General features: G+C 35.2%; 2 protein-coding genes across 3 annotated transcripts in view; one reads left to right on the top strand and one right to left on the bottom strand.

Annotated features, from left to right (window-relative positions):
- The window catches only part of cnot6l (CCR4-NOT transcription complex, subunit 6-like), a 39157-nt gene extending 32337 nt beyond the window's left edge, over window positions 1-6820 (bottom strand). Inside the window, exons 1-3 of the mRNA XM_030143128.1 lie at window positions 6663-6820; window positions 3391-3512; window positions 524-710 (exon numbers count right to left, since the gene is read on the bottom strand). Coding sequence (XP_029998988.1) covers window positions 524-710; window positions 3391-3502 — 299 coding nt within the window. The 5' untranslated portion in view covers window positions 3503-3512; window positions 6663-6820. The remainder of the gene's footprint in view (window positions 1-523; window positions 711-3390; window positions 3513-6662) is intronic.
- A 2110-nt stretch (window positions 6821-8930) lies between these two features.
- On the top strand, window positions 8931-27373 carry mrpl1 (mitochondrial ribosomal protein L1). 2 transcript variants are annotated; one of them, XM_030143130.1, is made up of 10 exons: window positions 8931-9060; window positions 10613-10721; window positions 11508-11775; window positions 13269-13352; window positions 15466-15537; window positions 15645-15756; window positions 15849-15949; window positions 17854-17935; window positions 26757-26881; window positions 26971-27373. In XM_030143130.1, the coding sequence occupies exons 1-9, from the start codon at window positions 8955-8957 to the stop codon at window positions 26867-26869; spliced, it is 1047 nt and encodes a 348-aa protein (XP_029998990.1). In that variant the 5' UTR covers window positions 8931-8954; the 3' UTR covers window positions 26870-26881; window positions 26971-27373. The 2 variants fall into 2 exon arrangements, with proteins under 2 accessions (XP_029998990.1, XP_029998989.1); XM_030143129.1 differs by lacking the exon at window positions 26971-27373 and having other exon boundaries at window positions 26757-26957.
- The last annotated feature ends 348 nt before the right edge of the window (window positions 27374-27721 follow it).

Below are 27721 nucleotides of genomic sequence, written 5' to 3'. Positions count from 1 at the left end.
AGCACAAAAACGCAAAATATTCAACATAGTTCTAAACTAAAACACAATTTAACTGAACTTCCAGCTGCAAAAAACTGCTCTGAGGAGGAGGAAATGGTTTTAGTTATTTCTCAGATTTGTTTCACTGTCATTTTCGGTTTTTCTTATCTTTTACTTTATCTAAGTACATAGATATAATAATATTTTTTCATGTTTTTATCATCAAATTTATAATTTTTTCAACATATTCTGAATATTTATCCTGCATAAAGGACATACTTATTGCATTAGATTGTTTTTTTAGTAACATTTACCTTATTTTGGTATTTAAAGTGTACTTTGGATCTACTCTCAGTGTCATAACACCATCATTAGGAGAACGTTAATTGTGTTTGTATGGATTTTGGGCTCAACTTAAGCCAAAATACTGTAAAATCCACATTAAGAGGGAAAACACTGTCAAAATAAGCATCTAAACCCCCTGGAAACCGGTTTGCATAATTAGTGCATGTACTTCTGATGTCACCAGTGTGACTCCGCCCACCTGAGAGAGACCATGTTGCCCAGTTCGGCGGGCAGACTGCGGAGCTTATTGGACGACAGGTTCAGGTAGACCAGGTTGGGCAGCTTGGCGATGTCCGGCGGGATGCGGGTCAGGTTGTTGTCGTTGATGTGCAGCGCCGTCAGATGGGTGAGCGTCCACAGCGAGCTGCTCAGACTCCTCACCCGCCCTGAGGTCACGAAAAAACAGGTCAGACACGTCAAAGTCACGCAAAACACCCTCCCATCCAATCAGAAACAAGATCAGAAAAGCCACCGCGGATCCAGTGGAAGTTCTGTTAAAGCCAGACTCATGTGTTTGAGGCCAAAGAAACACAGTTAACAGTAAAACCACTGATAATATTCTATTTTTTCTTCTCTACGTTTAAACATAACCGAGCGATTTAATCCTTTATTATATTATCTTTTGCATTTTTTCTGCCTAAATTTGATATTTTACTATTTTTTAATTCACTGACCATGTTAATAAAAGCTCAGAGTAAATTAAAAAGGCATTATTTTCATGATCAAATCAGAGAAAATTGAAGAAAACACGACTTTTTCAGCAAAACGTATCATTAACTGAACATAGAAACAAGTGTGTGCATCCACTGTCATTGATCCAACTCCATGGGTTTTACTGGTGAATTCATGTTTTGGAAGATGACAGTGTTTCCACGGTAACTATCACTATCACTGGGTGTGATAAAGATGTACAAGTATGTGGTAAGTGTGTGTAAATGTATGTATAGGTGTGTGTGTGTGTGTGTGTGTATATATATGTAGGTGTATATGTGTGTATAGATCTGTGTATGAATATGTATTTCCATATATGTGTTATTGTATTATGTGTTTATGGAAATCATATTATATTTGTTCATAATAATATAAAGCCGTAAACCTAATTATTTACAAGTAAGTATCAGTCATATTATGGCATAGTGTATAGATATGATTAGACGAGGAAGATTATTATTGTTATTAATTATATAAGGAGAAGGGGTGGGAGTTTATAAGTTGTACTTCTTCTCACTCCTTTTTGAATATGTATTATATGTCTTATGTTTAAGTGTTTTGTTCATTTATTTTCTTCTGTTTGACATTTATGTTCGAAATAAATACATCAATCAATCAAAAACTACAGACACTATGGATGCAGCCGGAAAAAAAAAAAAAAAAAAAAATCCGATGCTGTTGATAAAGCTGAGAACTTTCATTTTACCTCAATTATTCACATGTATTAATAGGGTTAATGGCTCAAACGTTCTTAAACATTTTAGATCAGTGGATACTTTTGGGTCTTTAAAACGCTTTACATCTGTTGCACTTCCTGTTCATGATTTCAGGACCTGGTTTAGGATTAATTATTAACTTTAATCCAGCCACTGTAGAGCTAAACACAATAAAGACAAACATACGCAGATGACTGTGGTGAGTAATGTAAGTTAGTTAGTTAGTTTTCAGTCACATATGCATTTCAAAACAACAGAAAAAGAGAGAAATAATACAATTTGACTGAAAAAGGCTCAGGTAGAAGAAAAGTTTATTAACCCATAAAGACCTAAACAGAAAAAAAACCAAAACCATTTACTGGTCTAAACTTTTAATAACTTCTGAACCCCTAGATTTATTAACCCTTTCGTGCATGAATTATGAGAGCCTTAATCAAGATTCTTTTTTTCCTGAGTGTTTTTATTCATTTAGGCATTAAAAAAACAATGCGATTAAAAAAATTTTTGCAAGCCAATTTTTCATGGAGTTGCAATAATGTCGACTCAGCTGGAAACCATGCATTTAATTTTTGAAGTAAAGAAATATATTTATTAATATACTGTATGAAAACTATGAAATAAAAACTTTTTTAATGCAGCTAATCTGATGTTTTCTCACATTTTAACAGATAATATGCAAAAAAAACCAAACAAACAAACAAACTGTTAATTACAGTCTAATAATAATAATAAGCAACTGATTTCCACTCAAGCATGTTAGTGCAGATCAGGTTTATGAAGAACGGCAAAGTTAAGTGGTGAAGGCAATCAGAAATTTTAGATTTTTGGTTAAAATGGAAAAAATGTGATGTAATACCAAATATTGTAATTGTTGCCTCGGGCTTAATATATTAAATAACACTGGTCAACAACAAATTTATTGTTTAAGTTTTCTGAGCTGATTTAGGATAATTCTGGTGTGCTGAGTCCAAAAATCACATTAATTTTGCTCAATCAGGTCAACTTTCTGAACTATGCTACATATTGGCTTTTTAACATTTTTGCTTACATTTATGGGCATTTTCACATCATATGATACAAAATTCTTTCATATTTCTTGCAATAAACGAGTTCTGAAGATTTTACTTCTGCCAATTTATGATTGTTTTTTTTAATATTACAGGTGAATGAAATGGCTTCGACTAGAAGATCTTGCAAAAATAAGCCTGATGTATTCTGCTACATCTGCGGTGAATACACCATTGTACCTAACAGGAATCAAGTCACAAGTTTCATAAAGTGTGCTTACCAACCTTATTTTGGTATTAATTATTATATTTTGTGAGAAGATCAAATTTTTCAAAATCAAATTAGCAAAAAAAACCTGACTTGATTGAGAAAAACACATGTCATTTTTGGATTTAGCGGTGCAAAATGGTCCTAATTCAGTTGAAAAAACCTAGACAACTTGCAAAAAACATTTTTTTGTAACCCCGTGTAATTTTAACCTCTTTTTTTAACTTTTTGTGACAAAAATTTGCATCTATCTCCCAACTCATATTTACTTTCAGACACTGTAAAAAATGTCTGCACACAATCTGGTAGTGTTACAAGGTTAAAGTGTCCGTTTTTAGTGCGTCTGTGTGTTTTTTGAACTGACCAGAGATCTCGAGCTCGGCCCAGTGAGACTTCTTCCCGCTGGCCACCTCCTCGGCTGACATGATGGTGTAACATCTGCGGGGATCTGGAGGATCATATTTTTCCTTTGGCATACCTGTTAATCTGAGAAAACACACACAAACACACAAAAACAGAGTGTTTACATGTGGTAACCATGGCAACAGGCAGCCGCGATTGGAGGAAGTAATGGAAGCTAAAGTTGTACGTGTGTGTAAGTGATTCTAGTCGGACACAGGTGCAGATGATTAATGACGAGGTTAAATAATAAAACTATGATGACATCGATCATCAGTGTGATCAATATCAGTATCGTTCACATTATCGACTACATAAATCCGTTTTTATTGTTTTGAGGAAGATCATACATGTTTTATTTATTTTGACTGAGCGTTGTCAAAGGCACAGAGGTTTCACTTTAAGCAAAAAAACAAAGGAGTGGGTTTGTTTCACATTTGTTAGTTTTTGTGTCATTTTCATCTTATCGTCTCATGTTTGTCGTGTTTTGTGTCATTTTCACCGTGTTTTTTGTTTTCCTAATTTTCATCTGGTGTCATTTCTGTCTTTTATCTGTTTTGTGGTTTACGTTTTTTGCAGTCGGTTTACCAACAACGTAAACTTGCAGAACCCTAAAGACAAAAGAAAGATGTATGTCATGATACATATAATTATCACGATATAAAGAAGAAACCAGTGGATTATTTGTAACAAAAAAAAAACAAAAACGCAGAAGCTGAAAATGATGAAAACAACGTAAAAGTAGTAAAAGTAGCAACAAGAAAAACATAAAAACAACCTGTGGACTTTGTTCTTATGATTTTCATGCTAAATTTGTTCATTCAAATCTAATTTAATGTCGCAAATGCCAGTGACATGAAATAAAATCCTTGCAATAATGATAATAAATATAATGTTATTATTAAGTTCTTATTAAGCAGGATGAAAACACTGAAACGGGTGGTTAATCAAAAATACGAATAAACTAAACAATAAAGACAAAAGAATGATGCATATCACAACATATAAATATCGCAATATAAAGAAACTAGTAAGTTATAATATAAATGATTTGTAAAAGGTGCAACAAACTGAAAATGACGAAAATGAGTCGAATAACAAAAAAATGAGAAACACCTATGATTTCATGCTCATTATGTTAATTTAAATTTAACTTAATGTCATGAACACCAATGATATGAAATAAAGTCACTGCGATTAGAGGAAATACGATCTCAGTTCTTATTAAGCAAAATAAAGCAGCTGTTTCAGTGTTATTATCAACAATGTGAAATAAATGAACCAAACATAAAGTAAAGGAGAAGCCAGTAAATTATTTGTAAAAGACGCAATAAATTAAAAATGATGGAAACTATGTAAAAGGAGCAAAAAGCAACAAAAACAAAAAAACAAAGTTGTGGTCAGTGATCTCATTATTTCATCCTAATTTTGTTCATTTAAATGTGATTTAATGTCGTGACAGCCAGTGACATGAAATAAAACAACTGCGATAATAAAGAGAAAAAATAATTAAGCAACAGAAATCACCTGTTTCAATGTTATTATCAACAATGTGAACCTATTAAACCCTAAGGGAAGAGAAAACAATGATACATATCATGACAAATATAATTATCACGATATAAAGAATCCACTAACTATAATATAAATGATTTGTAAAAGACACAACAAGCGGAAACAAAAAAATAAATAGATCAAAAACACCTATGGATTTCATCCTTATTATGTTAATTTAAATTTAACTTAATGCCATGAGCGCCAATGATATGAAATAAAGTCACTGCGATAATAAGAGGAAATATGATCTCAGTTCGTAATAAGCAAAATAAAGCAGCTGTTTCAGTGTTATTATCAACAATGTGAACTAAATGAACCCTAAACACAAAATAAAGAAGCAGCCAGTAAATTATTTGGAAAAGACGCAATAAACTGAAAATGATAAACTATGTAAAAGTAGCAAGAAGCAAAAAACAAAACAAAACAAACAAACAAACAAAAAAAACTATTTGTGGTCTGTGATCTCATTATTTCATCCTAATTTTGTTCATTTAAATGTGATTTAATGTAGTGACAGCCAGTGACATGAAATAAAACAACTGCGATACTAAAGAGAAACTATAATTAAGTAGAATAAAGCACCTGTTTCAGTGTCATTATCAACAATGTGAACCTATTAAACCCTAAGGGAAGAGAAAAGAATGATACATATCATGACAAATATAATAATTATCACGATAGTCCCCATCAGTGTGAACCAGGGTAAGGTGCTGCTTGAAGTGCAGCTCAGGCGGTTCCGCGGCTCCAACCGGTTTGAAAGCCTTAAACCCGGAGCAGGAGGAGGAGGTGTGGGCTGAATCCCTCCCAGGCTGCAGGTGATTTAACCCGTCAGCTTTCGGTTTGAAACAGTAAAACACACACCAGAACTAAGACGAACTAAAGTTGGAAAAACCCGCAGAAGTCGGTCCGCGTCCTCTGGCCCGGTGCGTCCGTGCGCGCGGGCGCAGGAGGAGCGTGCGGCTTTATTACGCACGCCTGTGTCCCGGGGTTGACTGGGGGTGAATAAGTTTGGAGAAGGCTTACATAACCTGTTTACACTCTGCTGGGTCACAAGTAAGCGGCCGCAGGGAGATACACGGCCTGCTGGCACCGGCCCAGATCAGCCGCACCGCACCGGGGATGGGTCCGTCCCCCCTGGGGCTCATCCGGATCCGAACCGATCCCAACCTGCGGTCCGTCTGACACACATCAAACACTGGGGCTTAAACCCGGATCTGTGGCTTTGGAAACTGGGAGTTATTCTTCGTACAAGGCGGGAGTTTTGCAAATGGAAACTGTGTAGCGGTGGCACCTGGCCCCACAGCTGAGTCCAAACATAGACGCACTAATGTCAGAAGTGACAGCAGCAGCACGCGCACTGACGGGCCCGTGCGGGACGTCCACACCTGACGCCGAGGTAACCCCCCCACCCCCCTCCACCTCCTCCTCCTCCGGGAGCGTCTATTTCTGGATCCCCCGGGTGTTAAAGTCCCGACACGGTGCGGAGACGCGGACCGAGCGGCGGGGCTCGAAGCACGGCGCTGGATTTGTGTGTGTGGCGGCTGCAGGGCGCACGGCGTCCGGGGCGCACGGAGCCGGAGCAGCTGGAGGAGGCGCAGCCGCATTTAGAGCCCAACGCAGCCCGGGGGGAGCCGGACCCGGAGGGAGGCGGCGGCGGGGCGGGTTCAGACTGGACTTTACCTTCATTCGGGGGCGGTAGATGACGGGTTATGGGGGGAATCGGGAGAGACATGCAGACGCGGCTGGTGAACCCGTTTAGACCCTGAACGTCTCGGAAACAGGAGGAAGAACAACAAACGCGACTTCCGCTCGTCCCCGTCCCAACTGTGCACGTCTTCTTCTGCGGTTTAGCGGTGAGTTAGAGCCAAGCAGAGAGATGTGGCCCCCTACTGGTCAGACTGGGTCTGGTTCACAGTTCAGGGACACAGTGGATGGAAAGGATGACCAGGTGTCAACTTATTCAACTTCACAGCAAAAGGAGCAGAAATCAACAAACTGAACAACAAAATATTATGTCTGTTGTATTTTTTTTTTAATTCAAAATTTTATTCAGAGCAGTCTGACAACATGTTTCAACTTTTTTATTACCTCCACCAAGGAGGTTATGTTTCTGCCAGCGTTGGTTTGTCTGTCTGTCTGTTTGTTTGTTTGTTTGTTTGTCTGTCTGTTTGTCTGTCTGTCTGTCTGTTTGTTTGTCTGTCTGTTTGTTTGTCTGTTTGTTTGCCTGTCTGTCTGTTGGTCTGTTTGTTTGTCTGTTTGTCTGTCTGTCTGTTTGAGTTATCTGTGTGCAAGATAACTCAAAAAGTTATGGACGGATTTGGATGAAATTTTCAGGAAATGTTGATACTGGCACAAGGAACAAATGATTAAATTTTGGTGGGGATGGGGACACTGATCTGCCTTGGCGGAGGTTTGCGTTCTCCGAGTGCTTTTCTAGTTTTATTTTATTTTATTGGTTTATTTAATAGGGACCATGCACATTTATGAACATTGCTGTATAAAAAAATACACCTATGTAAATATGACAGTTAGTAAAAAATAACTACTTTTCATCTGCAGTCCCTAGGCAGGTCCCAACTCAGTTTTTTGGAACATAGGGGTGTTGATATTACTCACAGAAAGAGAGAGAGAGAAAAAAAAAGGTAAATTGTGAATCTTTGTTGCATGTATATTGGCATATAAATATAGACTCTCCAGTGTAATACAAAACAGTGTAAAATCAATGCTTCTCATGGCCATCCTACTTTTGCAGAATAGTAACAAGAACAGTAACAAAGATTATATATGTAAACAAATATATATACATTTACTTACACACACACACACACACATACATACATATATACCTACATACAACAGTATATGATTGTGGATGCTTATTGTATTTTAATGTATATTAATTTTCCTGCTGCATTCTTATTTATGTCACTTTTTTTTATTTTATTATTAACAAATTTCTAAACTAGTTTTAGTTTAATCTACAGTGACACAACACATCTGAATAAGGCAAGAGAAAATCAGGCCTCTTCAGTTCTATAATGATGCAAATTAACTATAATCATCAAAACAGAGTTGAGTTAAAAGTATACAAAATGTAATGCACAGAAACTAATTCTATAATTCAGTGTAAAGACAAAGTTTTAAAATTGATAATAATAAATAAAAACATGTAATTAACACTTGTTAAAGCTAATATTTGATAAACACTGCAGCAACTGTTGTTGTAAATGTGACAAATTATCAGAGTTTCTTATGCATGAATGTGAGAGACTATGCGATTATACTGTATTTATGACAAAATACTCATCTCAATAGCAAATAACGTATGTGTTTGGAACATTTATTGTTGGAAAATGTTGCAGAAACATCCTGCAAGACGTAAGAAAAATGTCAAATTGTGTAACTGCTAAAGTACTATCTATATTTCACTTCCATTTTGACTTAGTTTTAGTTTTTACTATTGAGAAATTCCCCTTTTTTGAAGCAAAGTTTTTATGGTTACACCACAATGGCATTGGTGTGTCATTCCTTAAATATATCGCAAATGATAAAACCAGAAATCCTGGATGAAGTCCTCTAAAATGAATGCATTAAAGTAATTTATAAGTTTATTTAAAAGTTCTATTTCTATAAATAAACTATAAGGACACAAAAAATTGCAAACATACAACATTCATAGGCAATTATAAATAAAAGATATAATTTGTCAAAAGGAATCCCTCTCTATAATGCTGACTTTTTTGTATAATGTCAATATTTATTTACTTATTATTTGTTGTTTCTTTTCTTGCGAAGAAATTTGAATCGTAATTTGCATATTTTTTCTCAAGACATAGGTAAAATTATCCCCATTACATTGTTGTTAACGGTTGAATGTCTCTTATTTTTGAATACGTTGAAATAGTTACCGATAACATATATAATGTGATGGAAATAGTGAATAATGTGCTTTTGCTTCAGTCTTGTGTTTTAATGGGAACGTTTATTTCTCAGCCGGAACTATTGTTGTTATCATTGTTTCCTTACGGACTGGTCAGTTTCCCGGACATGGCGAGCAGCACGCGCACTCTGTGGAAAGGTCAGATGTTTTTGTATAATTTACTGTCTTCCACCTGACATTATTATTCAATACTTTATGTGTGATAACCGAGCTAAGATTTATTTATTTATGACCAAATTTTTACTTATTTTCTTCGTTCAAAGCGCGAAAAAAACCCTTAGCCTGTTAGCTTGACTGCTATCATTAGCAAAACTCATTCGTAGACAGTGTCCTCTTTTTCGTAATATTTCTTAAATAACATAATATTTAGGTTCTCATCCAATAAACGAAGGAGCAGTGAAAGAAACACAATTCTGTTGTAGCTTATTCTGACATTTCTGAGCGTCTTTGAACCATAAAGATCAGCTTAAATGTTAAAGTAATTTTGACATTTGCTGTATTATGTTATGCTGACATTAACAGATATCATTAGTAGAGTTTAGGTTCCGATTAGAGCTAAACTACATGTGGATTTGTGTTACTAGGGACGCTTGATATGGCAGATTTATGAATGCAGTTGCTGGTTAATATAGTGGATGAAACAGGAATTTGTAAATATGATGCGAATGCACCCCTTTTCTTTAAATGAGCCTTTTTTTTGTGTAAAAAATATCTTAATTATGGATGCACACGCAAATGAGGGACATAAAACTATTGAATCTGGACCTTTTTATCCAGATAATGAGCACAAATTTTCTTGCAATGTGCAATGATTATGTGGTTCTCAGGAAGGTGTTGTAATAGTTAACCTTTTGCTCTTTTACCCATGTTTTTGTATTTATATATTATTACTGTCTCTACTGACTGCTACTTGGTATATAATTTTGTATTTTTCTATAGTGTGCAGTGCAAAAGTTTTTCTGCTGGGTTGAAATGAGCATACACATCTATTTCTCATTCTCTTTTCTTCACATACAACAAAAATATACAGGATATATGTGCATGGCCTTAACAGACACATAAAAAAACAAACTAAATGTGTTGTAAATGTTAAAGTCACTATTTAATGTGACCTCTGACCCTGTGACAAGAAGTAGCATAAACAATTAGAAACATCTAACATATGTTGAGTGAAATCTGGTGTAAAACATCACAAAATTAATGTCATGAACCTCATATTGTCTGAACAAAAGGGTTAAAGACATGTTGTGTGCAGGGAGGTCACATCACATATGACCACTTTACTTTATAGAAGTTGTTTTTACCCTGGAAACTGCAGAGACTGAGAAATGCATAGGTGTGGTCATTAGAATTTTACTAAACCAACAAACATAATGTTGGAGGAGGACTTTTGCACAGTACTGTATATGATGTAACACATTCTATATTTAATACCTTAATATTTTTAATATTACTATTCCTATGCTACTGAGACACTGCAGATTTCCCTGTCTTGGGACTAATAACGGCATAAGTTAATTTAGTTACAGATCTTTAGGCAAAGTTTGTTTAATCAAGATTATAAATTTATCAAGCGTTGGTGTTCTTTTTGAGTGTAATCAGGGTACAGCAGTGTGAAGACAAAGGTTTTCATCTGTAATTCTTGTTTTTATACATTAATTCTAATGTGATTTTTTTCTCTTTTGTCCAGTTTTAGCAGGATGTCAGAGGCAGCTGCTGACCGCCGGTGGTCCTGCCTACCTGGGCATCTCACACACTGCAACAAACAAACTCCCTGTGAGGACTTTTGCTGCCCTCAAGTATGTTTGCAAATAGAATCCAGCGTCAAATGTTGTCTTCCAACTGGGGTTTTGTTGCCTCTAAGCTGATGCTCATCTCAGTTCAGGCTGACACATGAGATTATAATGGTTGTATTTATTTCAATGTACATCTTTAGTTTGTCTTTATTTTGTCTCTTTCACAATCTCAGTTTAAAACTTAACAAATGTCCCAATGTTTCTTTAATTTACTTAAATTAATTCACATGATTTGATGTGGAACTAATATTTTGCCAGCGTAATTCATTTGTTTTTATGTCATTTTCTTCTCATTATGTCTTTTTTTGATGTTTTTATCTTTCTCTTGTTGCATCTTTTACATTGTCTTTATCTTGTTTTGTCTTTTTTATTTTGATGCTGAACATGTATTCTTGAATTACTGTAGTCATTTTCATTTTGTTTCTTCCGTATTCTGTCTTTTTCATCTCATCGTGTTTCGTCTTCTTTGTTGTTTCATCTTTTTCATCCATTATGCCTTCTTAGTTTGTCTTGTTGCATGTTTTTTCTTTTTCATCTTATGTCTTTAATGGTGTTTTTGTGTTATTTCATCTTGTATGTTGTTTTCATCTTGTTAGCTCTTTTATGACATTTGCATTTTGCTGCATATTAAACATTTGCGTCTCAAACATCTTTAGCATCACTTTTCATCTTGTGTTTTTCCTGTTGCATCTTTAACTGTGTTTTTGCCTCATTGTTTCTTTTATGCCATTTTCATCTCATTGTGTCTTAGATTATTTTATCTTAATACTTTTTTGGTCATATCCTCAGGACTCGAAGGAAAGATAAGAAAGTGGAAGAAGTGAAGGAGCCCAAGAAAGAGAAGAAAATCATCGATGACAAAGACAGGCACAAACCCTTCGGGAAGACTGCGTGGGCGCCTGTGGATGATGTGTACATCATGAGGTTTTATCCCCGGACCATCTATGGCGTCACAGATGCCATCGACCTGCTGAAGAGCTTCCAGGCGTTGGACTTCACTCCGCACAACCAGCCTGTTTACATCGACCTGAGGCTGGACATGAAGCTGGAGAAGAAGGTAAATGGTTAAGGTTAAGGTTCTGTTCGCTGAAAATCCAGATCAGACCTGAAGTGATTCTTGATCAAATACACAAATTAACACTGTCAGAGTTAATTTCAACATTCAGGTGTCTGTGTGTTCACATGTTAAAGCGTGTTAGTAATTAAACACCTACACAGATTAAGCATTCACTCTTTGTGTTGTAAATACTTAACACTCTTCAGCTCTAACCAGTGGTAATTCTTCTCAACACTAATGTTCATGTTAGATGCATAACTCCAGGGTTCCTGTGGGGTCTTAAAAAGTCTTAAAAGGCTTGAAATATACAAATCTCTATTTAGTACCTTAAAAAGTCTTTAAAAGGTTGAATGTGGTATGGTTGGTTTTAAGTTATGTTGCCATAAACTTGTTCGCCATGTTGTGTTTGTGTGTGCATGGGAAATGTCCAAACTGCAAAGAAAGAAACGTTATTCTACTCAGTTCTACCTGTTCCAACTCGACAATTTATATTGAAACTAGGAACCAATCATGACTAACTTTGCAGCCTCCAGGGAGAAATGACTCGGAATGGTGGGAATCAAGACAGTGGAGTAAATAAATACATTTTCCTAAATTCTAGGAGTCACAGATTTTTGCCAGTACGGCCATAAAATGCGCATTCAATTTTGTTCTAAGTAGTCTTAAAAAGGTCTTAAATTTAATTAGTAGAAGCCTGTAGGATACCTGAACTCCCATTGTTTTCATAATGGCTCTAAAGGAGCTGTTCCTATATGAACACTATACAGTGTCACTATGATTGTAAGATACTAGAACTGAAAATATGGGACTAAAAGAAACTTATGTTTACTTCAGTGAGCACTTTTTTCAAAACACACCTTCTAATAATAAAATAATGAACATTTTAGCTTCATTTCTCAACGTGTATAGGCATTTACATTGTGTTATAATCTACTACATGTACTGAAGTTTTTAATGAATGCACTTTAACATATTACATCCCATATATAAGTAACACATGGATAAGTTGTAGCACTGTATCAACATTAAGTGGGTACAGATTATACAGTCAAGTTTAGATAAAGTAAAACACAGTAAACTTTAATGGAAATTATTTTTTTGAACTATTATGTTATCTTAAAAATATACTCAAAGTATGGAAGACGTGGTGAATTAAAAACTACGATATTTGCTTCAGAAACATTGTAATGTTGTACCATAAATGAACTGAAAATAGTCTGGGTAATAGAATAAAATAGTATAGATGTTTATTGTCACTGTCACAGGGACAATGAAAATCAGTTTAGCAGGAGATGACAAATGTAATAACTAGGGTTCGTACGGGTGCTTGAAATCCTTGAAAATGCTTGAACTTCAGTTTTATGTTTTCAAGGTCTGATAAGGTGCTGTGCTGGAAAAATGTAAAAATGACCCTTAAAAGTACTTGAATTTGACCTTGAAAAATGTGTATGAACCTTGAATAACTGCATGTTTTGCTTTGTCCCCCCCGCCAGAAAAAAGTTGACCCGTTCGTCAGCACCGTTCATCTACCACATTCATTCAAGACGGAGATGAACAGAGTTTTAGTTTTTACAGAGGTAAGAGTTGCTGTTTGTTCAGCCTTTAGCATCACAGAAGCTTAATTTCACAAGCATTTACTGTTGGTGTTCATTAATTTTTCTTTCCTTTTTTCCATTAATTTATTTTCAGCTTTTATTAATGTGGTACTAGTCTGTTCATAATTAAAACATATTCTCAGCTGAGAGTAAAACTGTTTTTTTATTTTCTTCATTTATTAAAGTTAGTTTTTTTCAGCATTGAGGAAAAAATTAAACCATAATTTTTAATTTCTTTCTTAAATTTAATCAACAGCTCATGGTTTAATTCTGTTTTAATAAACTCTATATTTAATGTACATTATTGATTAACAACAACCATTAAAGCCAGTAAAAAAACATTTTAAAAATCAAAATTAGTTAGAGTAAAATAATAAAATTATATAGTAGCCGGGTGAGTTGTTGCTCCTTTGTAATTTGTCACGTTTTTTCACGATTTTTCACGAATTTCATCAAGCGTCTACTCGATTTATCAAATTCATTCAATATATAACTTTAGTTCTCTGCAGATTTTCACTGTATATTTTATCTACAGATATTCAGTTGTTGTCTTGGCTCCATAAGGTGACTTTTCCTCCAATTTCTGTTCATCATTTTACTTTTAATTATGATTTTAAAGAGGAACATGTTCTGTTTTTGGTCATTTTCATTATTACCAGTTTTGCATTCATCTTTAGTATTTATCGTAACTCATTGTCACTTTTTGTTTACTTTGAATGAGATTAAAATATGTTTTCTAATTTAGTGTATTTTTTACCTTTTGGATGTGAAAAACGGTTCTGCTGGTGTCAAACTGCCACAGTCAACAATAAATAAATAAATAAATAAATAGATAGATGGACAGATAAATAAACAGACTGCACCTTTACACAAAATGCCTATGGATGAAATAAGTGGAACAGAAATGAAGGAATGAATATTTTTATTTCGGTTACATACAAAAACACTTGACATAAAAAACATATATTGTCACATTTAATAACTGAAACAGGACGATGCTGGAGTCAGAGGCTTATTTCTGCTTCTCCTACTCCCATCCTTTGAGTCACCTGAAATAATACAAATAAAACATTAACACAAATTAATCTACCATCAATTTCTTAAGTTACTTAGAGATCATTTTACCTTTATAGCCCTTGAGAATTTGACAAATTAAACTTTTTCGAAACTCAACGAGCTACACAATTTCAATTCATCTTTCAACTGATTCCATAATTTGACACCAAGAACAGAAACACAGCGATATTTGTTTTTTCTTGACGTGTTTTAAAAACAAACAACCCTCTTAAATTATAATTCCCTTCTCTTAAATAAAAAAAAAAAAAGAATACGAACAAGAAGACTTTTGTTCTTACGATGATAAATAATGTCCATTGCTTTTAAATCTACAATATCAGGAAATTTTAAGATACCAGATCCTACAAAAATGGATTACTTGATTGAAGATAGCCAGTTTTATCTATTACTCAAATCATTTTTTGTTTTTTTTTTTCCAACTGTGAAATTTCTCCATCGTGGGATCAATAAAGTCTTATCTTAAGTTTGATTATAGAAGATAAAGTTTAAGATAAAAACTAAACACACTTTTTAGTAAACAGTTTTATAACAGTTAATGAAAATGTTTTTCCACCCATAATTTTCATTATTTCATTACTTTTTATAAACGATAATAACCCTGATCATAACATCTGTTGTAAATGCATTCTGAAGCAAAACACTTTCATTTTCATAGACAGCCAAAAACAGTCTGATGCATATTGATGTTCCCACGCCGCCTCTGAAATCCCTGCTGTTTGTAATAGTTGACTTTTATGTGAGGTGTAATAAAAATGCAACTTTTGCAGCCAAACGATGATGAAGTGTTTTAATTTTGATGTGATTCAGATGAGCAGTGGCGCCTTTTCATTTCGTCTGAATGAAGGAGACGCCGGAACACAAAGCGGGTGTTTGATGAATATGGCTGCTGATGGGTGCAGGTTGTGGGCTGTAACTCAGACCTGCGACTTAACGACTATAATGAACGACACTGCTGGGATCTGTCAGACTTGAACACACCCAGATCTAATAGTGAACTCTGTCTGTGTCGTCTCTGCAGGATGCGAATCAGGCCAAAGCTGCCCAGGACAACGGAGCGGTGTTTGTCGGAGGAGCAGAGCTCATAGAGCCGGTGCATAACTTTCACTGTACAGTCCTTGTTCAGATTGGCTCCTCTAGGGCCGGATGAAAGTGTTGTCTTCAAATCAACACTGACGTGACTTTGTTTTCCTCTTCCAGATCTTAGAGGACCAGATCTCTGCAGACTTTTACGTAGCCGTGCCAGACATGCTCCCGAAGCTCATACCGCTGAAAAACAAACTGAGGAAGAAATTTCCCAAGAGCAAGAGAGGTACCATCAGACTCTGCTTCCCCCTAGTCTTTAATCCCTCTGTTGGTTTTCACTCATCGTCTCAATTCATCTCACTGTCTGTTAACGCTCAGGCTCAGTCGGCAACAACATTCCTGAGATGCTGAAGTTGTTTAAGACGGGACATGAGTACCTGGTGATGAACGACTGCTACGTCCAGACGCAGATCGCCACGGTACGTCGACAAAAGTTAAAATATTCAGCGTCGTTAACATTTTTAGGACGATGTTGCCCTCCACCGTCCACATTTCTGCATCGACTGTCATTGAAGTTATTATAACTCCTGACAAAGTTCAAACAGCCAACTCGTATCCAACTAATTCTGTAAAGCCCTGTGTTTTTGTTTTTTGTTTTATTTATTTATTTATTTATTTATTTTGTTTTTATGTTATATACCTGTTGTGAAGCACATTGAGTCTGCCTTGAGCATGAAACGTGCTCTGTAAATTAAGTTGAATTGAATTGAAAACAGCATCTGAAAGCTGAGATTCAGAGCTTTCTATTGGTCTATAACACATTAGGGTAGAGGTCTGCATTGGCTGAGGGAGAGGGGTGGAAGTGGGCGGAGCAGAGAGCAGCAGAGTGCAATCATTGAGAGAGAGATGGAAGATTTTTATTACTTACTTTTAACTGTGAATTCGTGTTTTGTATATTATAGTGATAGTGCTGTTTTGAAATGTTCTACTAGTGTGTTTTGATGGCGTTTTTTCCACTGTTTTCATCTGTATTTATCTGTTTTGTATAGTTCATTGATAGTTGTATTTTAGCTGTAAATATTATATAAATCTTTATTTTTATTTTTGTAAATCTATATGCAGAGAGCTAGCCAGGGCAGAAATATGTTCAGTGTCTGTAAAAGAAGCAGATCATTGATGTTTTTGTCAGTGAAATGAGGGGCTCTGTCTACAGCTAGACAGAAAGTGAACACAGACTGTCACACAGGATAAAAAATGACTAGAAATAACTAAAAATAATAAGAAGAACACGGACACAGAATGATCTAGAGAAACAAAAATGTTTGAGCACATATAAAATAGTTGAAAGTTTATTTCTTTAATCATAAATTTTTGTTCTGAAGATTTTCACTTGTTTTTCATAATAAATATGAAAGCAATTCACATTCAGTTTTAAATTTTTTGCTATAACACACTGTTTTAAGTGTTTATTACATATAATAATAATAATAATAATAATAATAATAATAATAATAATAATAATAATAATAATTACTGCCCAAATATTGAAAGTTAAGTTCTTCCTGGAAAAACAGTGTAAAAGAATCGGCAAAAAAGACATTTTCTGACACTTTAATTGTAAAAAATAACGAAGCAATCTAGACAGCCTGTTGTAATGGTAGTCCTTATAGGGTGTACCAGGCTGATGGTGAACAACTTCGAAGTGTACTCCATCACAAGCCATCTGTTTATTTACATACCAAACTGAAACCAAACCGTCACGTGGGCCTTTTCATGCAGCTGCAGCAGCAAGAAGCAATGAAGCTGTTTCCGTGTTTGTTGCTGCTGCAGCCATACTGCAGCTGCGTGGAATTCCCATTCCCACAATGCACTTCACAGCAAAATTTCTGAAAAGACCCAAGTGACATAACGGTTTGGTATGTAAACAAATGGACTGCTTGTGATGGAGTACACTTTGAAGTTGTTCACTGTGAGGGAAGTGATTGAGGAACGTAATCACGGAAAAAGACGAACGGATTTGCGATACTTCAGCTATCACTCGGGTTGTACAGATTTGATGAAAAATTGGTGATGAAAGTCATACGCAGCTTTAAAGAAAACAGGAATCAGCATCTGTTTCAGATTTTTTTTTTCAAAGCTTTATCATAGTACAGGTTTGAAATCCCCCGCTTGGTACATTATGCTTCATTTTTAATATCAACATAACACAACAAACGCACATCCAGAAATAACCCACATTGACAGAGTGAAAAAAGAGGAAGGAAAGAAGAAGGAAAAAAAGACAAAAAAACCCCCAAAAACATACAATTTAAAATCTCATCCACCCCCCCCACCCCCCCAACCCCGGGGAATCAGCATCTGACTTTAATTCTCTTTTGTGCAGCTTGACATGCCTAAGGAGCACATCTACGCCAACCTGCAGACGGTTCTGATGGACGTGTGTTCACACCGACCGGCCGATTTAGGTATGTTCACAAAAACCAATAAAACACAAACATACATTCAGCTTCCACTCCCTCAGTTCCATCACAGACTGTGTTCATTAAAGGTCAGAGTAAATTCAACTGGAAGTTAAATGGGAATCTAAACAATGAAAACTAAACAAAAAGTTACTTTTTCTGTCCGATCTGTCATGAACTGCATATAAACCCAGTGTGTCCATCCACTGCCATTGATCCAACTCCATGGATTTTACTTGTGAATCAATGTTGTAGAGGATGATGATGTTTCCACGGTAACTACAGAGCCTCTGAACGTCCAAATGGGTCATATCTGATGACCATGAAAAGATGACAAACTGCATTTTACACCAATTATTTACATGCATTGATGTACATCATTGTGATAAAAAGTGAAAAAATAATCCTAACTATATGTATTCCTGTAGGTATTTATTTTACCCCAGTGATACGGGGCTGTGCAGGAAAGATTTTGAAAGTGACCCTTAAAAGTGCTTGAATTTGATCTTTGAAAAATATATACGAACCCTGGACATCGCTGCTTTCTTATTTCATTTGCATTTTCCATACTGCTCCGTATTTGTGTCTGTTTAAAGGTGGTAATGAAATTCCTTTTAAGTGTAAACCTGAAAAGCCTTGTTATGAAAATGAGCCTGGTCCTGGTGCGACGCCGCTGATATGAACGAAGGAGAGTTCAGTAATAAGACTCCGACTGTAATCATCAGCCGACGCCTCATTAGTGCGCGAGGCTTAAATTGTCTAAAAAATAATTAAGCTTTCTAAATAAAATGTCATTAGCGGCGCCCTCCCCGTTCTAAATGTGCAGCGCTTTTAGAAAAACTGACAGAGGACTCTTTAAAGGCAGTGACCCGGTGTGACCCGCCGGTTCTCATATCAGGAATCTTTCCTTTCTAATTTATCTCCAATCTCTCTCCTGAGGACTATAAACGTTTGTCTCTTCAGCAGAACCCTGACTAATAGGTTTCTTATTATTAACTCTGTGGCCATTTCTCATTACATAACAACCCAGAACTGCTCAAAGTCATTTTCACTCCAGTTTCAATAAATTAGTACAGACTTTGATTTTCCCACATCCCGCCAGCGAGTCAGTATTAATTTCAAGATTCAAGTGTCGATGTGTAGTATTTCTACTTTCAAATATTATGAAAATTACCTAAAATTATCATATTGTAGCGATGTGAACTGTATTTAGTCACGGAAAAAGTTGTTAGACCACCCCTTGTTTTCTTCAATTTCTTGTTCATTTTAATGCCTGGTACATTTGTTTGAACAAATATAATAACAAAAATAGCTCATAGTAGTTTAATTTTAGAGCTGATATCTATCCATTTTCCATGGTTTTCTTGATAATAACCCAAATCACTTCAGTTCTTACATTAATATCTATGGCATTGTACTGACAAAAACAGTGCTTTTAGGCATTCCATGTTTTCTTTTCTGTCTGTTTTAGTCACATGACACACACAGGAGGTAGTACTTGATTGCATAACCGTTGTTTTTGAGGACTTTTGATGGTCTAATATTTTTTGTACGCGACTGTATTTTCAGAAATGGGGATTTATGTGACCACTAGAGGAAGTAGTGAGTCACTCTGTTGGTCTAACATGGTGAGAAAAACTAACAAAACAGCAACAAAATTGAAATAAAAAACTTTTTAGACTCAGAGAAAAGAAGTATTTAAAATCGAAGCTGTTGTTTTCTCTACTGGACACAGCTGTAAATGTAAACAATTAAGTTTGACGCTGAAATGTAAGTGTTTCTTCTACACAGGTGAGATTGATTCTGAGGCTTACGTCACGACATTTGCACATATAAGGTCAAGACGTCCGACGAACATTTTATCAGCAGCAGCAGTTGCAGTCCATACTGAAAATATGTCCAAACCTGGAGCCCATTAGCTTAAATGTTCAGTTGTTGGTTGTACTGGACAGAGCAGCATAGCCAACAAACTTGAGGGGGTGGGGCCTGAAGTGGCTCATGTGCATTTAAAGGGCCAGGGCTCGAAACCACCTTTCTGGTGTCATTACTCAGAAATAGGGTTGAAGATGGACCTGTGGAGTTGAATTAATGAAGGATTCAGACCCAAGCAGAGCATTTCCAGTTTATGGAGACCACAGGGAAATATTTGAAAATGCATAATTCCGTTTAAAAAAAAGCAAAATATCATTCTTTTAATAATGTTTATCCTTAAGAAAAAGTGATTTGACAAAGAGATGCATGTTATTGACAAGGATTACATGGATTTGGATACAAAACTGACACAGAAAAAGGCAATCTTAATTGGTTTTTTTTTATTTCCTGAAACACCAAGAAATGAAAAAATGTCCAAGCAGTAATCCACTCCCAAACATAAACCCTCCTGGATTCACTGAAAAGGATGAGCAAAGCAGATTAACCCCACATGGAAATATCATGTTTCAAGATGACAACAAACTTCAATAGTCAGAGTTCCTTGGGTTCCTGTCCGGGCCAGAGTCCGTCCTCCAATCAGAGACACATAATGAAACAGTCTAGTGAGGTTTAGGTCATCGAAACGTTCCTGCTTCCAATTTCATGGTTCAGTAACACATGCACTTGAAATAGTTATTATTAATATGTGGCGATGAAGGTCCTGTAATAATCACCATAGCACCGACTGAAGCTGGGATGTAGTGAAGTTACAGTTGTGTGTTTGTTATATTTGTGCATTTTATCCAGTTGAACATTTTGTAATTAAAGGTGGTACTTACATTATGCACATCTGCTCCTTCTGGACCTTAAAGGCTCCTGGAGTTTCCACTCTGCTGTGTTTTTTTTTTTTTTTTTTTTTAAATAAAAAATGTCAACTTTGAGCCTACGGTTCCCAAAATGTAATGACATCTATTCGGGGTCACTTGCAATCTACAGTCGCGGAAAAATTCTTGTTCATTTTAATGTCTGGTACAACTAAAGGTACATTTGTTTGGACAAATATAATGACAACAACAAAAATAGCTCATAAGAGTTTCATTTCAGAGCTGATATCTATCCATTTTCCATGTTTTCTTGTTAATAACCAAAACCATTTCAGTTCTTACATCAATATCTATGGCATTGTACTGACAAAAACAGTGCTTCTAGGCATTGCATGTTTTCTTTTCTCTGTTTTAGTCACATGACACTCACAGGAGTTAGTACTTAATTGCATAACCATTGTTTCTGATGACTTTTGATGGTCTAATAATTTTTTCCGCGACTGTATAAACCCAATTTGATATGAATTCAACCCGTAGTTTTACTGCTACAGTCATTTCAAATTTCTCCTATTTTAAGTAAATGGGGAAAAAAAATCATAAAAAATTAGAACTTTGACCTACTGTTCCCAAAATGTAATCACATCTATTCTGGGTCACTGGCAATCTATAAACCCAATATGGTATGAATTCAACCAACAGTTTTGCTGCTAAAGTGTTAACAGCGAAACAAACTGAACCAAAAACAAGCCCCCTTGCCACATTTTCGGGGGGCAGGGTGATAACATTATACAATCAGAAGGATCCACAGAGGGAACCTTGAAAACTTTCAGAATGTTGAGTCCTTAGGCAAAATATACTAGTCAACATTTGCTAGGGATCAGTTTTATATTTGCACAATAATTGATGTTGTATAATATTTTGAGTGACTTCATATATTATGTGTGTACTTTGGCTAGTCATGTAAAGAAAAATGGACCAAAAGGTAAAAAAACATACATTTTTATTGCACTTTCAGGCAAAAGGGTGATACAACCCTAGAAATTAGAGTTCACAACAATTACTCTTCCAATTTTGTTTTCACTGAAACCACTCAGAATGTTCTGAAACACATACGGTGTGATGTCAGTAATGTGTGTGGCCACCATCTGCATCTGCAGGCTGTACTCCACTGGGAAAGTAAATTTTCAAGTTTCCAGAATTACACCCACGAATATAGCAAAGTTATAGTCCTGATCCCTAGCAAATGTTGACTAGTGTATAACGAAATAGGCTTCATCCACACTGTGTTTTAGAAGCACCTGAATTCAACGTGTCCCAATACTTTTGTCCATATGATGCAGGACGCAGGTGTCAAACACGCGGCAAACAATCTGGCCCGCGAGATGAATTTGCAAAGTGCAAAATGCAAAAATTACCCTGCAGATATTAACAGTCAAGGGCATTAAACTCAAAAATAATAGCATAATAACCTAGAAATAATGACTCCAAATGTTCTTCTTGGTTTAATGTGAGAAAAATAATAAGACATTACGCCTCTAAATAATGACAACACCAATTTTTTCTCTTTGATTTATTGCAAAGAACATTAAATTCTGATATCCTTTAACAATAAAATGTCAATAACCTGAACAAATATGAAAAACCTGGAATGTCTAAAGAAAAATAAGTGCAATTTTAACAATATTCTGCCTATTTTGCGCCTTGGTAGATGTGATCTGTAATGCACATGTATAAATCATAAGATGAGGTGTAATATTGGTAAAATTGCACTTATTTTTCTTCAGAAATTTCAGTTTTTTCCAGTTATTCACATCTTTTTTTTTTGTTTTGGACAGAAGTAGTTCCATCATTTAATGTTATTTTGTGCACTAAAAAATTTGGAGTTGTCATTATTTATAGGTTATTATGCTATTATTTGACTGGTTCCGGCCCGCTGGAGATCAAATTGGGCTGAATATGGCCCCTGAAAGAAAATGAGTTTGACATCCCCGGTGTAGGATATAAGATCTGCCTTTATTAGTCCCACAAGGGGAAATTCCAGGAGTGGTACGAGCAAGAGCAGGCGGTTGAAACGTCCTGTTATAGACGTTAAACTCACTCTGACTCCGTCACTTTCATCGCCGGGCGCTGTTGGTTGATGAAGGCGTCGTGTCAAGTCGAGCCATCTGGGTTTTTCTGAACTCTGTCAGTGGTAGAACCCTCTTTCAGTTCACGCCAGCAAACATTATGCAGCAGTTCAGCTCCCTGATAAGAGGCGTACAAGGACCGGGAGGAATTTAATTACCTCTGCACCCAGAAGTCAAGGATCAGAAGACGTGAATGTGTGGAATACTTAGCGTTAACTTGAATGAGCTGCATGAGGCGCTGGAGCTGCTTCTTCATTCCCATTAATGTGTTTTAGAGAGCCATTTGGACTGAAGCTAATGGCTGCAGCGTGGGCAAAAAAAAAAAAAAACTGGAGGAGACTTCACAGAAAAAACACTTAAAACTGAGAAAAGACACAATGTGTGGGTGAGCCAGAGGAACCCCAAGGGGCTTATGGGAATTATTCATGACAAAAGCACAACCCTACGCGGCTAAATCAAGACCATAATAAAGTTTGAGCGATGCTGAGATAACTATTCAGAAGTTAGTTAAATGTAAATACAAGAGAGGCGTTTAAGGACCGGAGGGAATGGGAGTTTGTGCATGTTTTTGGAATAATGGAGACGGAACTGTGGGGGAGAGACTGAAGAAGCTGTTTAACATAATGTCATGCATACTGATACCAGACGGAAATGGATCCACAGTCTGCTTATTCTTCTAATTTTCACAGAGATGAAAAACAAAAAAAAGACTCCCACCACATATTTTAATAATCAACTGGTCCCCCTTGTCCTCTTTGATATGAAATGTGGTTTTGTCTGTCCTTTTCCTTTCTGATTTTCACCAAAGTGCACTGACATTTCTTGATAATTAACACTAAATACCAGCAAAGTTTCCGGTAAATGAGCCGGAAACTGAAGCGCTCTTGACTTAATTTAGTTTTAATCAAGTCAAGTAATTGATTAGTTCTAGATTGAAGCATCAAAGGAGCTTAGAGGGTTTCATTTTGGTCGAAAAACAGCTTTTTTCCACCAGTGGTAGGAATTAAATGAATGAAATAAATAACAAAATGAATAAAAATGAAAGGGATGAACACAAAAAAATGAACAAATCATTTCGAGAGTAGACAGTAAAATTGATAATATCAAGAAAATAATCAAGTTAATGGACAAAACAATAAATAATTCAGGGGAAAAATTTAAAAAATGAGCAAAAAATGAGGGAAGTGGTCAACAAAATTAACAAAAAATTCAGAAAATATTAAATCAAATGGACAAATGCACAATAAATCTAGAAAATTAACATAAATGAACAAAACAATTGACATAATGAAGTAACAGCTTTTTTCCAACTGGTAGGAATTAAATGAATAAAATAATTAAAAAATGAATAAAAATGAAAGGGCTAAATGGAAAAAATGAACAAATAATTTAGAGAGTAGACAGTAAAATAGATAAAAATGAAGAAAATAATTAAGATAATGGACAAAACAATACATAATTCAGGGAAAAAAATCACAAAATCAGCAAAAAATGAAGAAGTGGTTAACGAAATGAACAAAAAAATTCAGAAAATAATAAATAAAATGGACAAATGCACCAAATATCTAAAAAAAAAAAAAAAATGAACAAAACAATTGAGACAATGAACAAAAGACTTACAAAATAATAACAACATTAAAAAAACAGATAGAAATAAATGAAATAACCAAGAAAATGAACTAAATCATCCCATCAAGAAAAATCTCCCTTGAAACTTAAAGGAAATATTGATGTTTTTATCTCAAATCATCATGAACAGGATGTCTCACAGCTGTAGACATGATGCATCCCAATATTTATGTCCACGTAGTTTATTATTTGCAGTCAGGGCATGAAACATATTTTAGAAATTTAGAGGTAGGACATTTAAAATTATAGTCACGGATAAAAAAATAAAATAAAATCAATGTTGAGATGTTAACTCAAAACCACCACTGAGGCATTTTAGAAGCAAAGATAACAATTTAAACCAAACTAACCAATGCGATGATATTTATCGCAATATATACATTGTTAATATTATTATTATTGCAATGTATAATTTTGACTAATACTGTTACCACCTCAAGGTCAAGGTTCACTTTATTGTTTCCCGTGGGAGAAATTTGGCTTAAACAAGAGCGCAAACAAGCTGCACTGCAACACATAAAACAGAACACATGCTACTAAAAATACATAAAATACATGACCTATAATAAATAAGTTAAAATACGTTAAAAATGTTATAGAGAAAAAACCTAAAATATACACACACCTCATACATACATACATAAAAACATGCCTTATTATAACTTTTATGCTGTGATTATTAGGGCTGTGTATCGGCAAGAATCTGGTGATACGATACAAATCACAATACTAGGCTATTTTTTTTTTTTTGTTTCTTTTTTTTAAATGATTATTTCCTGGAAGAGTTGAATTACACCAGAAATCTGCACAAATACTAAACACATTTTTATTTGATCACAGCAGGATCTAATGTTATGTCACAAAATGTTCCTGTGTTCAAACTTAAATTATGTTTTACAGACATTACAGTTTAAGATCCTGTTCCAATGTTCATATTCTATTAGTTCAGAACTAACATCAGAACATTATTTTTGTGCAATCCCAACAAAGGAACTAACATTCTTTAATAAAGGTATTAAATAATAACAAATAAAAGAAAAATAAAAAAACAAAAATGAACCTCAGCAATACCTGCATTTGAAGAAATACCTAAAAAGTATCGATACAGTACTTTTTAATATCAGTACAGCAATATATTGGAGAACCGATATTTTCTAACACCCCTAGTGATTATTAAACTATACATACACACATACATATATAGATATAATATACTGTACGTACATACAACATAATTAGCTATCTAGTATTATAATTATTATTATTTCTTTATTATTACCACCTTGCTACTTGTTATTTCTACTAGTGCTTAATAATGTGCATTTGTCTGTTTTTTTTCAATGCTGTTTTCTTTTTTTAGAGTTATTATTTTGCTGTTTTCTTGTATTATTTCTTGTGTGTATATTCAGTGTCGTGCTGCTATTAGAACCTCAATTTCCTGAGGTCTTTGCCCAAAGGATCAATAAAGTTCTATCTAATCTAATCTAATCTAAACTATATTATGTTATTTGTTATTGTTTTGTATCCCAGACCCTTGTAGGAAAAGAAACACCTGAATTCACCGTGTCCACATACTTTTGTCCACATAGTGTAGATCAGGGATGTCAAACTCATTTTAGTTCAGGGGCCACATACAGCCCAGTTTGATCTCCAGTGGGCCAGACCAGTAAAATAGCAGCATAATAGCCTTAAATAAGGACAACTCCAAACTTTTGTTTTTGTTTAAGCGCAAAAAAATAACATTAAATTATGAAAATATTTACATTTCCAACTATCTGAACAAAAAAGATGTGAATAAGATGAAAAAACTGAAATGTCTTAAGAAAAATAAGTGCAATTTTAATAATATTCTGCCTAAACTTATCATTTATACATGTGCGTTACAGATCAGATCTACAAAGGGACAAAACATTTAGTAACAGACAGAATATAGTTAAAAATGCACTTAATTTTCTTTAGACATTGCTTATATTTGTTCAGGTTATTCACATCTTTTTTGTTACAGGATAGTTTGTAAATGTAAATATTTTAATAATTTATTATTTTTTGCACTAAAACAAAGGGGAAAAAATGAAGATGTCACTATTTATAGGCATAATATATTATTTTTTCACATGAAACCAAAAAGAATATTTGGAGTCATTATTTTTAGATTATTCTGCTATTATTTTACTTGCAAATTCATCCCAGGGGCCATATCGGAACCTTTGGCGGGCCAGTTTTGGCCCCCGGGCCGCATGTTTGACACCTGTGGTGTAGATTGTATTTGATTAAACCTTCTTGAAGTTCTCTGTGTGTTTTAGTCAGTGACAGTTTCTTTTTCCTTCTTCGTCTCAGGTCCGTTCATTGAAAGAGCCATCATCGCCAGTCGCACCAGTGAAGCTCTGTGGTTCAGGAGCGATGACGTTTTACCCAAACCAGCAGCAAAAACGGAAGAAAAGGAGGAGTGACCGACCTCAGATGTGTGTCTGTGTATAAATATAGATATAATATGTGTAAGCAATAAAGTGTGTGTAGACTCCTGAACATGGTCTGCTTGTTAAAACCCCAGGTGAATCAGAGGTTCATCATACAAGGTGACCAGGAGAGGAGAGTGACGGCTCATAAATCAGCTCCAGAGTCGTAAACAAGTCTGGATCAGAGCTGGAAAAGGGTTTAGAATTCAAAGAACAGGAGCCTCAGGTCTGCTTTTATGAACACTCTTCATTTCTCTTATCAGATTCACTTTCTGGTCCGTCGGTGTTTGGTTTTAATCACCTTCAAACGCCTTTTAAAACAGCAGTGATTATTTGTTTTTGGTAACAGCTCCAGAGTTTATCCTTCAGGTGTTCTGGAATATTAACCCTTTCATGTATGACATAGTTTCAGCTCACTTTCCACAGGGTTATAAAGGCGATGTTCTCCAGACCACATGGGGCGGTGTCTGTAGACCCTAAGCAGTGGTTTTCAGCCTTTTTTGGCTCGTGACCCAATTTTAACGTCACAAATTTCTGGCGACCCCAGACATTCAAAACGGAGACTTTATTTATTTATTTATTTATTTTGCTAAAATTAATTTGTTTTTGATCATGTAACAGTTTGCTGTACTATGTTGCAAATAAATGTTAATTTTAGATGACATTTAGGCTACATAATGTCTATTATTAGGGACGGAGGCAGAAAAGCCTTTTTTTTTGTATATTTTAATGCGTTGTAGCATATGTTTTGTATATTTTAGTGCGTTGTAGCATATGTTTTGTATATTTTAGTACATTTTAGCATATGTTTTGTATGTTTTAGTACATTTTAGCATATGTTTTGTA

Source organism: Sphaeramia orbicularis, chromosome 9 (genome assembly GCF_902148855.1).
Source record: "Sphaeramia orbicularis chromosome 9, fSphaOr1.1, whole genome shotgun sequence".
Taxonomy (NCBI): domain Eukaryota; kingdom Metazoa; phylum Chordata; class Actinopteri; order Kurtiformes; family Apogonidae; genus Sphaeramia; species Sphaeramia orbicularis.
Note: the sequence above shows the minus strand (reverse complement) of the source record. Positions and strands in the feature narration are given on the sequence as shown.

Bases quoted from the DNA above. Each gene is read 5' to 3' on its own strand.
- mrpl1 (XM_030143130.1), top strand. From the start codon at position 8,955: ATGGGAACGTTTATTTCTCAGCCGGAACTATTGTTGTTATCATTGTTT. The intron at 11,776-13,268 runs GTAAATGGTTAA...CCCCCCCGCCAG, and splicing joins ACATGAAGCTGGAGAAGAAG to AAAAAAGTTGACCCGTTCGT. The intron at 17,936-26,756 runs GTATGTTCACAA...TCTTCGTCTCAG, and splicing joins ACACCGACCGGCCGATTTAG to GTCCGTTCATTGAAAGAGCC.